Below are 12,555 nucleotides of genomic sequence, written 5' to 3'. Positions count from 1 at the left end.
ATTTTTAATTTAAAAAGACAAATTTATATCTAAATTGTTAGATTTTAAACTAGAAAAGGTAAATTTTTAACTCAAAGTGGAATAGTTTAATTTGATACCTATAAAAAAATGAATAATCCAGGATGACCGTTTTAATCGACGAAATAAATTTCCGGTTTTTTTTCGGTTCGCAAACATTTTTTATGGCTAATGAAATTTAAAAAATGGTAGAAAGCTCAAAAAATTTCACTTGAGGTAATAAAAACTGAGTTAAATTTTGAACTTTTAAAATTGAAATTTAAAAGCTTTTAATTAAAAAATGTATTCAAATGATCAATAATTTGTACGTATAAAAATGAAGGTACTAACATTTTTCTTTATAAAAAATATAAATCCACGTTATCATTTTCAATGCTCTAAATTACAAAATCTATCAATGAACTTCAAAATTTTCAAAATTATATAATTTTAAGGAATTTTAAGCTAGAAGCATTATATATTGAAAAAATGTTAACTGAACACTTCTTAAATCAGAATTTCAATTATTTTCTTTTTAAGTAGTTTAAACATCCTTGGAAAGCTTCAAAATTTTATTTCAAAATCTTGAGAAATCTAGAAGTTGTTTTAATTTTTTGTTTCTTCAAATTCTTCTCATTTCCTTTCAATTCTTCTAAATTCAATCAAACTTTACTGAAATCAATAAAGTTTTTTAATTTAAAAAAATTTCCAATTCATTAAAATTATTTTGATTTCAAAGATTTGAATTTTTTTGAAATTCCCCCTGAATTCTTATTAATTTACCCTAAGCTCTTTTAAATTCTCTGACAGACTCTTGGATTTTTTAAATTCACTTTAATTCTTCTAAGTAAATTTACTAAATTCTATTTAATTTTTAGGTATTTCATCAAATTCCTTTGAATCGAATTCTTCTCATTTGTAAAAGAATTTGTAAAGAATTTGTAAAAGAAAAATTTGTCCACGTTCAATTTCAACAGTTTTAAAATAATAGTTGAATTGTTATGTTTTTTAATTATGCTATTATTTAGCTTGCAATACGTAATTAAAATTTTTTTTACTTAAAAAATTTTCCATTCAAAATTTTTATTTTTAAGCTTGCATTCTTAATTTAAAGAATTTTCAAATGCTTTCTTAAAGACTTGAATAAATAGAAAATAAAAGCCTTTGATGTTGAAATTTTTTGATAAGAAACCATTTTTTTGATAAATAAATAAATTATTTTTAAATTTATATTAAATTTATATTTAATTTACTTTTTTAATTTTTTAAAAATTTATATTAAAATTAATTGAATTTTTTCCACAATTTTCAGAAAATCCTGCAAATTTTAAAAAATTTCTTCACAATTTGGATGTATAAATAAAAATTGAACATTTATTATTTGTATGCCAGATTTGAGTAATTTTAAGAGACATGTAGAAGTTTTGAAAAGATTCAAACTTAATGTAAAACTTGAAATGAGAGCCTAATATAAAACAAAATATAGATTTTTGCAGATTTTAAACAAAAAAATTAGATTATTTTGAAGAATTTTTAAAGTTTTCAAAAGAATAAAAACATTTTTTTAAGATTCATAGGAAAATTAAAAAAAAAATTTCATTTTGAAAAATTATTTTAAGAGAATATTTAACAAGTTTTTCAAAAATTTAAACCAAATTTTCAAAAAAGATTCTAGAAGGTTTTGATAAAACTTTAGAAAAGATTTTTCACGATAATTTTTAATCTTTTTAAAATTCCTAAATAACTCTTAAAATTACTTAACTTTTTTCTATAAACGTATATTTGTAAATTATACATCAAAATTTAAAAATTTCACTTACAAATTAAACATTTTTTCAATACAACAATTAAAAATGTAACGCTCAAAGTTTAAAGGCTCTTCGAAATTTTAACTATTCCAAGCTTTCTATGTCAAACAATTCAGTTAAAGATTCTTTACTTTTAAATATCTTTTTTTTTAATTAAAAATTTCAAATTGAATGGGTTAAAAAGTGGAATATTTTAGACTGCAACAATATTTTAAATTTAATAAAATCCTTTAATTAAGAATATATTATTATGAAGTTATTTTTAAGTTGAAAATAGTTTATAAACTTTCAGTCACACGTTCACATTTGTTTAATGACTAAGATTTTCAAATTGAAACCGTTTAAGTTTTAACGTTAAAATCTGAAAATTCTTAAATTTTGAAATGGTTTCAAATCATTTTGTCAACTCGTTTTTGTTCACTCTTTATTACTTAAAGTACAGATAAATTAAAAAAATTTTATATTTATTTAAAAAATTGTTTTTTATCAAAAATTTTCAAAAGGCTTTTATTTTTTATTTGTTCAAGTCTTTAAGAAAGCATTTAAAAATTCTTTAAATTAAAAATGTAAGCTTAAAAATAAAAATTTTGAATGGAAAATTTTTTAAGTAAAAAAAAATTTTAATTACATACTGTAAGCTAAATAATAGCATAATTGAAAAACATAAAAATTGAACTATTTAACTAAATAAATTTGATTGCTTTTATTAAGATTGGAATAAATTTAGAGGATTTTAAGGTAAATGAGAAGAATTCGATTCAAAGGAATTTGATGAAATACCTAAAAATTAAATAGAATTTAGTACATTTAGAAGAATTAACGTGAATTTAAAAAATCCAAGAGACTTCCAGAGAATTTAAAAGAGTTTAGGGTAAATTAATAAGAATTCAGGGTGAATTTCAAAAAAATTTCAAATCTTTGAAATCAAAATAATTTAAATGAATTGGAAATTTTTTAAATTGAAAAACTCCATTTATTTCAGTAAAATTTGATTGAATTTAGAAGAATTGAAAGGAAATGAGAAGAATTTGAAGAAATTTATAAAAAAAGCAAGCTGACTTTAAAAAGCAATAAAGTGAATTTAAAAAAATATGAAAATTCTTTGATTTCAACAAGTTTTAAATGGGTTCAGAAAAATAAAAAATGCATTCAAAAGAATTTGATGAAATGCCTACGAATTTAAAGGGAGTTTACAATACTTCAAGATGAAGTAAACAACATTTTTTCAAAAACCATTGAATTGAGTGAATTTAGAAGAATGTAAGGAAAGTTCCTGAAATACTCAAAAATGTATGAAAATAAATTCAGAGCTTTATAATCCCTTAAAATCATTATAATCAAATTATAATCAAATTAATCAAAAATATCATACAATCTTTTAAAATTCGCTAAAATATTAAAAATTAAAAGCTCTTGAAAATGCTTTACACTTTATCAGGTTTTAGAATATCTTGAAATCTTCAGAATTCCTTCAAATTATGCAAATCTATTGAAAGAAAAATGACTAATGTGAACTTTTCATTTTAAAAAGTGACTGTGTGGCAGGCCTGATTATTTTTTACAGTTAATTCTTACAGAAATTCGCTGATTTTTCAAAATACATAAAAAAAAATAGATCAGGTCATAATTTTTTATTTAAATGTATTAATTTTTATATTTGTACGATGTCCGATTCAGACAAAGGACGTAAATTTTATTTCATTTTAATTTACAAAAGGTCATTCTATTCCTTGAAAGTTTCTTGAAATTTCCATTCGTCATGATTTTAATGGAAATGATTTCATTGGTTAATAATAGGTGCAATTATTTTTAGTCTTGTTTTTTTATTTTTAGTTAGTCTTGTTTTTTTAATCATTCAATTTCTTAAATAATATTTAATAAAATTGAATTAAATAATTAATTAATTAAGTAACTTTGAAATATAATAATATAAATCAATATTTTTTAAACATTAGAAAAAGAGTAAAAATAACTCATTCAGAAAAAATTGAATACTATTTAAAAATAATTCTCTTCATGTTTGTTTATTGTAAGATCATAACTAAAAAGCAAAAGAAAAGTTGGAAAAATCTGAAAATACTGCAACTTTCTAACTCTTTTCTAAGAGAAAATAGTTATAGACAATAATAAATTGTTCAAAAAATTTCTTCAAATATATAAATAGCAGTAGAAAGTAGTATTTTAGATATTATAAATAATAGGTACTAAAAAAAAAGACAAAAAGTAGGAATTAGCTCTGGAATTTATATATTATAAATGTCAATTTCATTCAAAATAAAAAATGGGTTTGCGTTTATTTGGATTCAAATAAATTTGTTGGACGAGAAACTGAAATTTTAAACGAAAAAAAAATAAAATTTCAATCTTTATGCACTACCTTGATGAATAAATGAAATAATTTAATTTTTTTTTCATTTTTGAAATCGAATTTCTTAAAATGATACTATTCAGTTTTAATTTATAAAAATAACATTTAAAAAATTCCTATTCAATTCATAATTTAAGTACATCCAAGAATAAACCGTTTTTACTTGCCAATAATAAATTATAATTAAAGAAAATACATTTTTTAATAGAAAGTTCCAAATTTTGAGTATCAAAAGATTAAAAATATTGTAGAATTCTATTTTTAATAAAAAAATAAAATAAAAACAGTGACAGAATGTGAAATTCTTAAACTTATGATAATTTAACCAAAATTGATAATAAGAGGAAAAAATTATTTAAAAAATATTTTGTCTAAATTAATTTTTTTACTTTCGCATCTTACCAATTATTTTTAATGTTTGAATTTTAATAAATGCTAGTATAGTTATTTAAAAAAATGTTGTTTTTTTTTCAACAAAATTGTTTTAACGGCTTCAACTGTGGTTTAGAAATTAAACTAAGAGAGAAATGAATTGCAAACAAAATTATTAAAATAAATTTTATTTTCAAGTTTAAACATTTTTTCAATAAAAATGTTTTTTATTTGAAAGTTCACCATCAGCAATATTATTTTAATTGTTTAAATTATATGAAAATGATGTTGCCTAATTTTTGACCCTAAATAGAAACTCAGAATTTTGTGAACACGAATACTAAAAATATTAGAAAAGAATAAACATATTAAAAGAATTCCTGATAATTTTCATTGTAAAAGAAGAAGGACGTTACGGGAAATTTTATGAAAATTAGGAAATATTTAGAGAAAATTCTCCAAATAGGGGACTTTGAATGATTAAAGATAAAAAAAGGAAAAGTTTTAGAAGAAACATGGGACAGCAATAATTTAAAAAAATCATTTAATTCAAATAAGAAAATAAATAAATTACCTATGATGAGACCGTGCAGACATACCCTCAACAACCGGCAGCAAAGGTACCGGCCACTTTTGTTCTGTAATTAAGTAAAACCTTTCCAAAGAACCAGAACTGGCATCATTGTTACTCGATTTGTCATAATGGTTGCCATCACCTATATAGTGATGAGTCAGTGGAGTACCTGTACCTCCTGCGAATGAAAAAAAAATTATTACTGCATATCCACAATCTTTCCTAGAAAGAGTCAGGTCACGAAATTTATTCCTTTGATTTACTGAAATTATTTATTATTGCACCAGACATCAAAGCGTTTCAGTAGATCAATTTTAGTTTAAAAAAATATTATCCGAAAAAGGGGATTTCATTTATTATTAAAAACTTTGAAGAACACTTCAGCATTTTCCACTGATAAAAATACATCAGACAAAATTCAAGAGAAACAAATATTTAAAAATAGATGAATAACAACATTGAAAAATGTTAATTTTAGAATTTAAAAAATGTATTTTTATTATTAGATTTGTTTATAATGTATTTTTATCGTTCTCAAATATTGAAAACATTCTTTAATGTCCATTAAAAAAAAGGTTATGTAGTGTAAAAAAAATTATTATTCACAATAATAAAAAAATTATGCCGATCACAATAATTAATGCTAACAAAAAAATAGTCTTAATTATCTGATTACACTTTATTAAACGATCCTAACGTACATATCGCATATTTTCAAAGTATTAAAATTATTTTTGGTTCAAGTCATTCCTTTTTATCCAAAATTAAACTTTTTAATTTTTATCAAAAATTCATCTTTTTTGGTTCAAGGTTTAATTATTTTTCTGAAAATGAAACATTAGTAAAAAATACAAACTATTTTATTGAAAATTGGTTTTTTCGTTAAAGATTCATATTTTCTAGCTACAACTTTAGCTATTTTGTAAAAAATTGGTCTTTTTTTATTGAAAATTCAACAATTTGGTTAATTTGACAGAGAAATCTCAGAGAAAATTCTCTTGACAAATCTTTCTTGATTGAAAATATTTTTTGTTAAAAATTTAATTATTTCGTTGAAAATACTTTTTTGTTTTTAATGAAATTTTTATAGCAAATTAAACTTGGCTTTTTGGCTTAAAAATCTAACAATCTATTACAAAATTTAATTACATTTTTGCTTGAAAATTAAAAATTTATTTAAAAATTCATATTGTCGGGTTGAAAATGCAACTGCTTGGTAGAATTTTATTTCTTTCTTGACTACAAATTTTTCTTGGTTGAACTTTTATCTTTTTAGTTGAAAATTTAACTATATTTAGTCGAAAATAAACTTTTTGGTTGGAAATTAAACTGTCTTGTAAAAAAATTCGTCTTTCCGGCTTGATAATTTATCGGAAAATTCAATATTTTGGTTGGAAATTAGTGAAATTCTTAAGTGAGAAATCTTTCTATAAATCTAGCTGAACATTGAGCTATTTTGTTTAAGAACTATATTAATTTTTTTGAAAATTTACATTTTGGGTTAAAAATTAATTTTTTTTTTGTAGAAAATTAGTTGTTCTGCCTGAAAAATTAAGTAAAAAATTCAACCATTTGGTCGAAAATTAACGTTTTTTCTTGAAAATGTATATTTCTGGTTGAAAAATGAACAATTTGGTTAAAAATTTGTTTCTTTCTTGACTGACAAATCTTTCTTGGTTGAAGAATCATCTCTTTGATTAAAAATTTAACTACTTGCTAATTTTTTTTTATTACAAACTTAACTTGTATTTGGAAAATTCACATTTTGGGTTTCAAATTAAACTACTTTGTAAAAAAAAAAGGGTGTCTTGAAAATTAAAAAATTTGGTTTGTAATTGAAATATTTTGTTTTTGGTACAAAACTCAATTATTTGGTTGGAAATTCCAATATGAAAAATGTTTTTTTTTTAAATATGTACAAAATTAACTTTTTCTTTAAAAAAATCACATTTTCGAAAAATAAACTGTAAAAAAAGTAGACTTTTTTTTACTGAATTTAACTGTTTATGGTCTAAAAATTAAAAAACCTTTTTTGGTTAAAATATCAACCACTTCGTTAAAAGTTGAACTATATTAAAAATTCATATTTTCGTAATTATTAGATTCATTAGTTTAAATAAAAAACGGTTACTTTGATGGAAAGTTTATTTTGTTAAAAATTCATATACTTGAGAATGCAATACTTTTACTAAAAATATCAAGGATTTTAAGTGTTTTAAATTAAATTTAATATTAGTACCGACATTAATTTTATTCAAAACAATTTATAGCCCTATTTTAGTAAAAAAATCTCTGTTTTTAGAGCATTTTATGAATTTATTTTATAAATCAAATAAAATAGAATTTAATAAATAAATAAATCGCTTCGGAATTCTTAAAAAAATTAATCGAAACCTTACAAAAAAGGGGAAAAATTGTCCTTCCTATTTAGTTCGCGAAAGTAAGTAGTATTGAGTTCAAGTTTTTTAACATCAAAACTTAATTTAAAAATTGCTTTTTAGTTTCACAATGATTTTCAATCTAAAAATATTTATTGATTGCACGACTCTAAAAAGCGTATCAAGCAGAGCACTCTGATTTCATCACTCACTCGACTCACTCGTGAAAATGTGATTTAATGGTTGAAGTGAGTAACGGATAAGGAGCCTACAATAAGTGCTGATATTTTGCAATGCAGACTTTCTGCCTACATTGGGAAATACGTGGCCATTAAAGAACTAACGACGATGCTGCCGCTGCTGCATTTACTATTATCGCCTCGGGCGATATATTTCTTTGTTTTTAATTTCCAGAGTTCTCTAATCGAAATCACCCGATTTATTGTATTTTAATCTCACAGCAATTACTCTTTTAATTTATTATCAATAATAGTTTTATCTGAGGGGGGGGGGGGGGGGAATGAACAAAGTGCTGAACATTTAAAAAGATTAAGAAAAATTAGGAAAGAAATTATTTATGGTTGCAAGAAAGTTTGTATTTTTTTTTTTAAATAAAAATATTTTTGCTCGTAAAGGCAGCATTCCATGAAAAAAGCACACAAAGATTAAATTCAACAAACTAAAATTAATTTTTAACTGTGAGAACGATTTAAAATAATAGTTAAAGTTTCAACCTAGATTAATTTTCTACCGAAAAAGACGAGTTTTCAACCAAATAGTTGAACTTTTAACTTTAAAAAAATCAATAAACAATATAATTACATTTTTATTTAAAAAATTAATTTTTTGCACTCTCAAACAAAAATAATTTTCCACGAAATAGTTAAACTTTCATCCAGAAACATGTATTTTCAATTAAACTGATGCATTTCCGACCATAAAAAGAATTTTTAATAAATTAGTTTAACTAAGTACTTGAACTTTCAACCAAAAAGATTAATTTTCTGTAAAAAGGCAAATTTTTAACAAAATCCATAAATTTTTTACAAAATAGTTGAACTAACAACTAAAAAGATTTACAATTAAAAATAAAATATGTAAACTTTCAATTCCAAACATAAGTTTATAAACCAAAGAAAATGAATTTTCAACAATATAATTTAATTTTTAACTAAAATAATCGAATTTTCAAAAAAATAGTAGAAATTTTTTAAAGAAAATAGTGAAAACTTCAACTAAAGTACATTCAACTAAAAAGAAGAATCTTAAACCAAAAAACTTAAATTTGAGCAGAGCAGTTCAACTTTTGATGAAGTAATAAACTTTCAAGTGAAAGTGAAATAGTTAAATTCTCAGATTAAAAAATTAATTTTCAACATAAAAATATGATTTTGCAACAATACAGTTAAATTTTTAAACACAAAAATTAAGTTTCTACCATAATAGTTGAGTTTTCATTCCATAAATACGAATTTTCAATAAAATAGTTATATTATCAACTGAAAAAAAGAAGGAATTAATAACAAAACTGTTGAATTATAATAAAAATACAATTTTTTGGTTGAAATTTAATCTGTTTTATTTGAGGATTCAAATATTTTTCTATATTTCGTTATGGCTTTGGTTAATAATTTGACCGCTTTTGGTTAATTGTCACATCTTTTGTTAAAAATTAATCATTTTAGGTTGAAAGTTCAACTTTTTTATTTGAACTTGAACTTTCCTTAAAATTAATTTTCTTTTGAAGATTCGTAATTTTCGTGAAAAATCCATCTCTGATTAAAAATTGACCGACTTTGATCAAAATATTTTTTTTTTCAGATAAAAATTCATTTTTATAGTGGAAACTTTAATTACTTGCTTGAAATTTCAACGGTTTGGTTGTAAATTCAACTTTTTGTAGAAAATTCGTCTCCTTTTTATTGAAAATTCAACAATTTGTTAGAGAATTCAATAATTTTGCAAAAAATTTAATAATTTGGTAGAAAATTCAGATGATTTGTAGAAAATTCAACTGCATAGTACTATAAAAAATTCGCTTCAGTAAATTGAAAATTAATGTTTTTTTAGAATGAAAATTTAAATATTCCAATTTTTGTTAATAATTGTATGTCCTTTGTTTTAAAATTCAACTACTTGGGTAAAAATTTACGTAATTTATTAAAAATTCATCTTTTTGGCTGCAAATTTGAATAAAAATTTTTACAAAAAAATAATTTTTTAGCTAAAATTCAATTTTTTCGGTAGAAACGTTGTCAAAAATGCAACATTTCTGTAGAAAAATTTCACTATGTTGTCGAAAATTCGTTTTATTGACTGAAAATAATTTTTTTTATGTTAATTGAAATATTCCACTTTTGGCTAACAATTGATCTTTTTTTTAATTGAACTATGTGGATGAAAAATTATATAATTTGTTGAAAATTGAACTACTTTAAGAAAAATTTGTTTTTTTTTTTGTTAAAAATTAAATTTTCTAACTGAAAATTCAACTAAATGATTGAAAATTTTATAGTTTTAAAACAAAATTTATCTTTTTGTGTTAAAATTTCAACAATGTCGTCAAAAATTCATTTTTTAAATAAAAATTTGTTGTTTTTATTGTAAATTTAACCATTACATTCTTGTTTAATAATTAATCTTCGTTTGTTTCGAAATGCAATTACGTAGATGAAAATTCATGTAATTTGTAGAAAATTCATCTTTTTTGGCTGCAAATCTGGATAAAAACTTTTACAAAAAATCATTTTTTATCTAAAAATTCAATTTATTTTGTAGAAATGTTGTCAAAAATGCAACATTTCTGTAGAAAAATTTTATATGTTGTCGAAAATTCGTTTTATTGACTGAAAAAATTTTTTTATGTTAATAGAAATATTCTACTTTTGAATAACAATTGATCTTTTTATTTAATTCAACTATGTGGATGAAAATTTATATAATTTGTTGAAAATTAACCTTTTTGGTTGGAAATTGAACTACTTTAAGAAAAACTAGTTTTTTTTTTGTTAAAAATTATATTTTCTTATATTTTCTAACTGAAAATTCAACTGCATGATTGAAAATTTAATGGTTTAAATTTTTTTTATCTTTTTGTGTTAAAATTTCAACAATTTTGTCGAAAATTCGTTTTTTAATAAAAATTTTTTGCTTTCATTGTAAATTTAACCATTCCATTCTTGTTTAATAATTAATCTTTGTTTGTTTCAAAATTCAATTATGCAGATGAAAATTCATGTAATTTGTTGCAAATTCATCTTTTTGGCTGCAAGTCTGGACAAAAACTTTTATAACAAATAATTTTTTGTCTGAAAATTCAATTTATTTTGTAGAAATCTCATCAAAAATTCAACTTTTTTGTAGACATTTTTTTTACTACGTTTTCTAAAATTCGTTTTATTGACTGAAAATAATTTTTTTGTCAATAGAAATATTCGACTTTTGGCTAACAAATGATCTTTTCTTTTTAAATTTAACTATGTAGATGAAAATTGATGCATTTTGTTAAAAAAATAATCTTTTTTGGCTGCAAATCTGGATAAAAACTTTTACAAAAAATCATTTTTTATCTAGAAATTCAATTTATTTTGTAGAAATGTTGTCAAAAATGCAACATTTCTGCAGAAAAATTTTATATGTTGTCGAAAATTCGTTTTATTGACTGAAAAAATTTTTTTATGTTAATAGAAATATTCTACTTTTGAATAACAATTGATCTTTTTATTTAATTCAACTATGTGGATGAAAATTTATATAATTTGTTGAAAATTAATCTTTTTGGTTGGAAATTGAACTACTTTAAGAAAAACTAGTTTTTTTTTTGTTAAAAATTATATTTTCTTATATTTTCTAACTGAAAATTCAACTGCATGATTGAAAATTTAATAGTTTAAATTTTTTTATCTTTTTGTATTAAAATTTCAACAATTTTGTCGAAAATTCGTTTTTTAATAAAAATTTTTTGTTTTCATTGTAAATTTAACCATTCCATTCTTGTTTAATAATTAATCTTTGTTTGTTTCAAAATTCAATTATGCAGATGAAAATTCAACAATTTTGTCGAAAATTCGTTTTCTTTATGGAAAATTAATTTTTTTAAACCAAAATTTAATTATTCCAGTTTTGGCTGATAATGGATCTTTTGTGGAGTCAAAATTCAACTATCTGGTTGAAAATTCGACTTTTTGGTAGAAAATTAATCTTATCGGCTTAGAGTTCATCCCTTTAGTTGAAAATGTAATTTTTTGGTTGAAAATTCAACTGTTTTGTAAAAGAAAAATCGTCTTTCTGGCTTCAAAATTCTATACTTTGGATAAAAGTTATTGTTTTTATTGACTGAAAAATCATTCCTGGTTGAAAATGCAACTCTTATTAAAAATTCTCGTTTTTTAATTATCTGGCCATTTATTTGAAATGAATTTAAATGAAAATTCTACTACTTGGTAAGCGTTTTTCGCAAACGTTACAAACACGATACTCATGAAATAATTCCAGTCGCGAAAATGTTGAATATTATTCTCTACTCTTACATCACGGAATCTAAATTCTCTAATCTGGAGCGAAGTAGCGAGCGAGACGAAAAGAAGTTTTCTATCCTCGTACAGGAAGTAAACAGTGGTCTAATTTTATGAACAGAGCACCGAGAGGTGAGAGACAGGGAAGGGGATGAGATGAAATGACGGCTTTCAAGTGGGCGAGCGCGGATGACGAGTTCAGGGGCGGCCAAATCGCCTCTGACTGTCCAACTTTTAAATTAATTTCCTGAAAAACACATTTACAAAGGCACTTTATAAGTATGCCCAACCCCGGAAAACAAGAGTGAAGGCAATCAAGCCATCAAGCTATTCGGCCAACAACCTTTCTCCCACTTCCTGAAGGCCAACATCTTAACGAGTCACTTTTCCTTTTTGGCTTTTTCAGTCAACAATTTTTTCGTGTCTCGAAATGCCTATTTAAAAGGTGGCTTGGGCGTTTGGTGCCGTACAATGTGGGGGGCACTGTGGGGGCTATCTATCATGCGATCAGTCTTTATTTGAATTTTATTGATATACGCATATT

General features: G+C 22.8%; 1 protein-coding gene across 3 annotated transcripts in view; it reads right to left on the bottom strand.

The window, feature by feature from the left end:
• Positions 1–12,555, bottom strand: part of LOC117177424 (tyrosine-protein phosphatase non-receptor type 5-like) — a 67,545-nt gene that overhangs the window by 27,775 nt on the left and 27,215 nt on the right. For all 3 annotated transcript variants that reach the window (XM_033368097.1, XM_033368096.1, XM_033368095.1), the window contains exon 2: positions 5,120–5,297. In XM_033368097.1, coding sequence (XP_033223988.1) covers positions 5,120–5,142 — 23 coding nt within the window. In that variant the 5' untranslated portion in view covers positions 5,143–5,297. The remainder of the gene's footprint in view (positions 1–5,119; positions 5,298–12,555) is intronic.

The sequence above is a fragment of the Belonocnema kinseyi genome, chromosome 7 (genome assembly GCF_010883055.1).
Source record: "Belonocnema kinseyi isolate 2016_QV_RU_SX_M_011 chromosome 7, B_treatae_v1, whole genome shotgun sequence".
NCBI lineage: Eukaryota > Metazoa > Arthropoda > Insecta > Hymenoptera > Cynipidae > Belonocnema > Belonocnema kinseyi.
The sequence above is the reverse complement of the archived record's forward strand: the minus strand, read 5'-3'. Positions and strand labels throughout refer to the sequence as shown.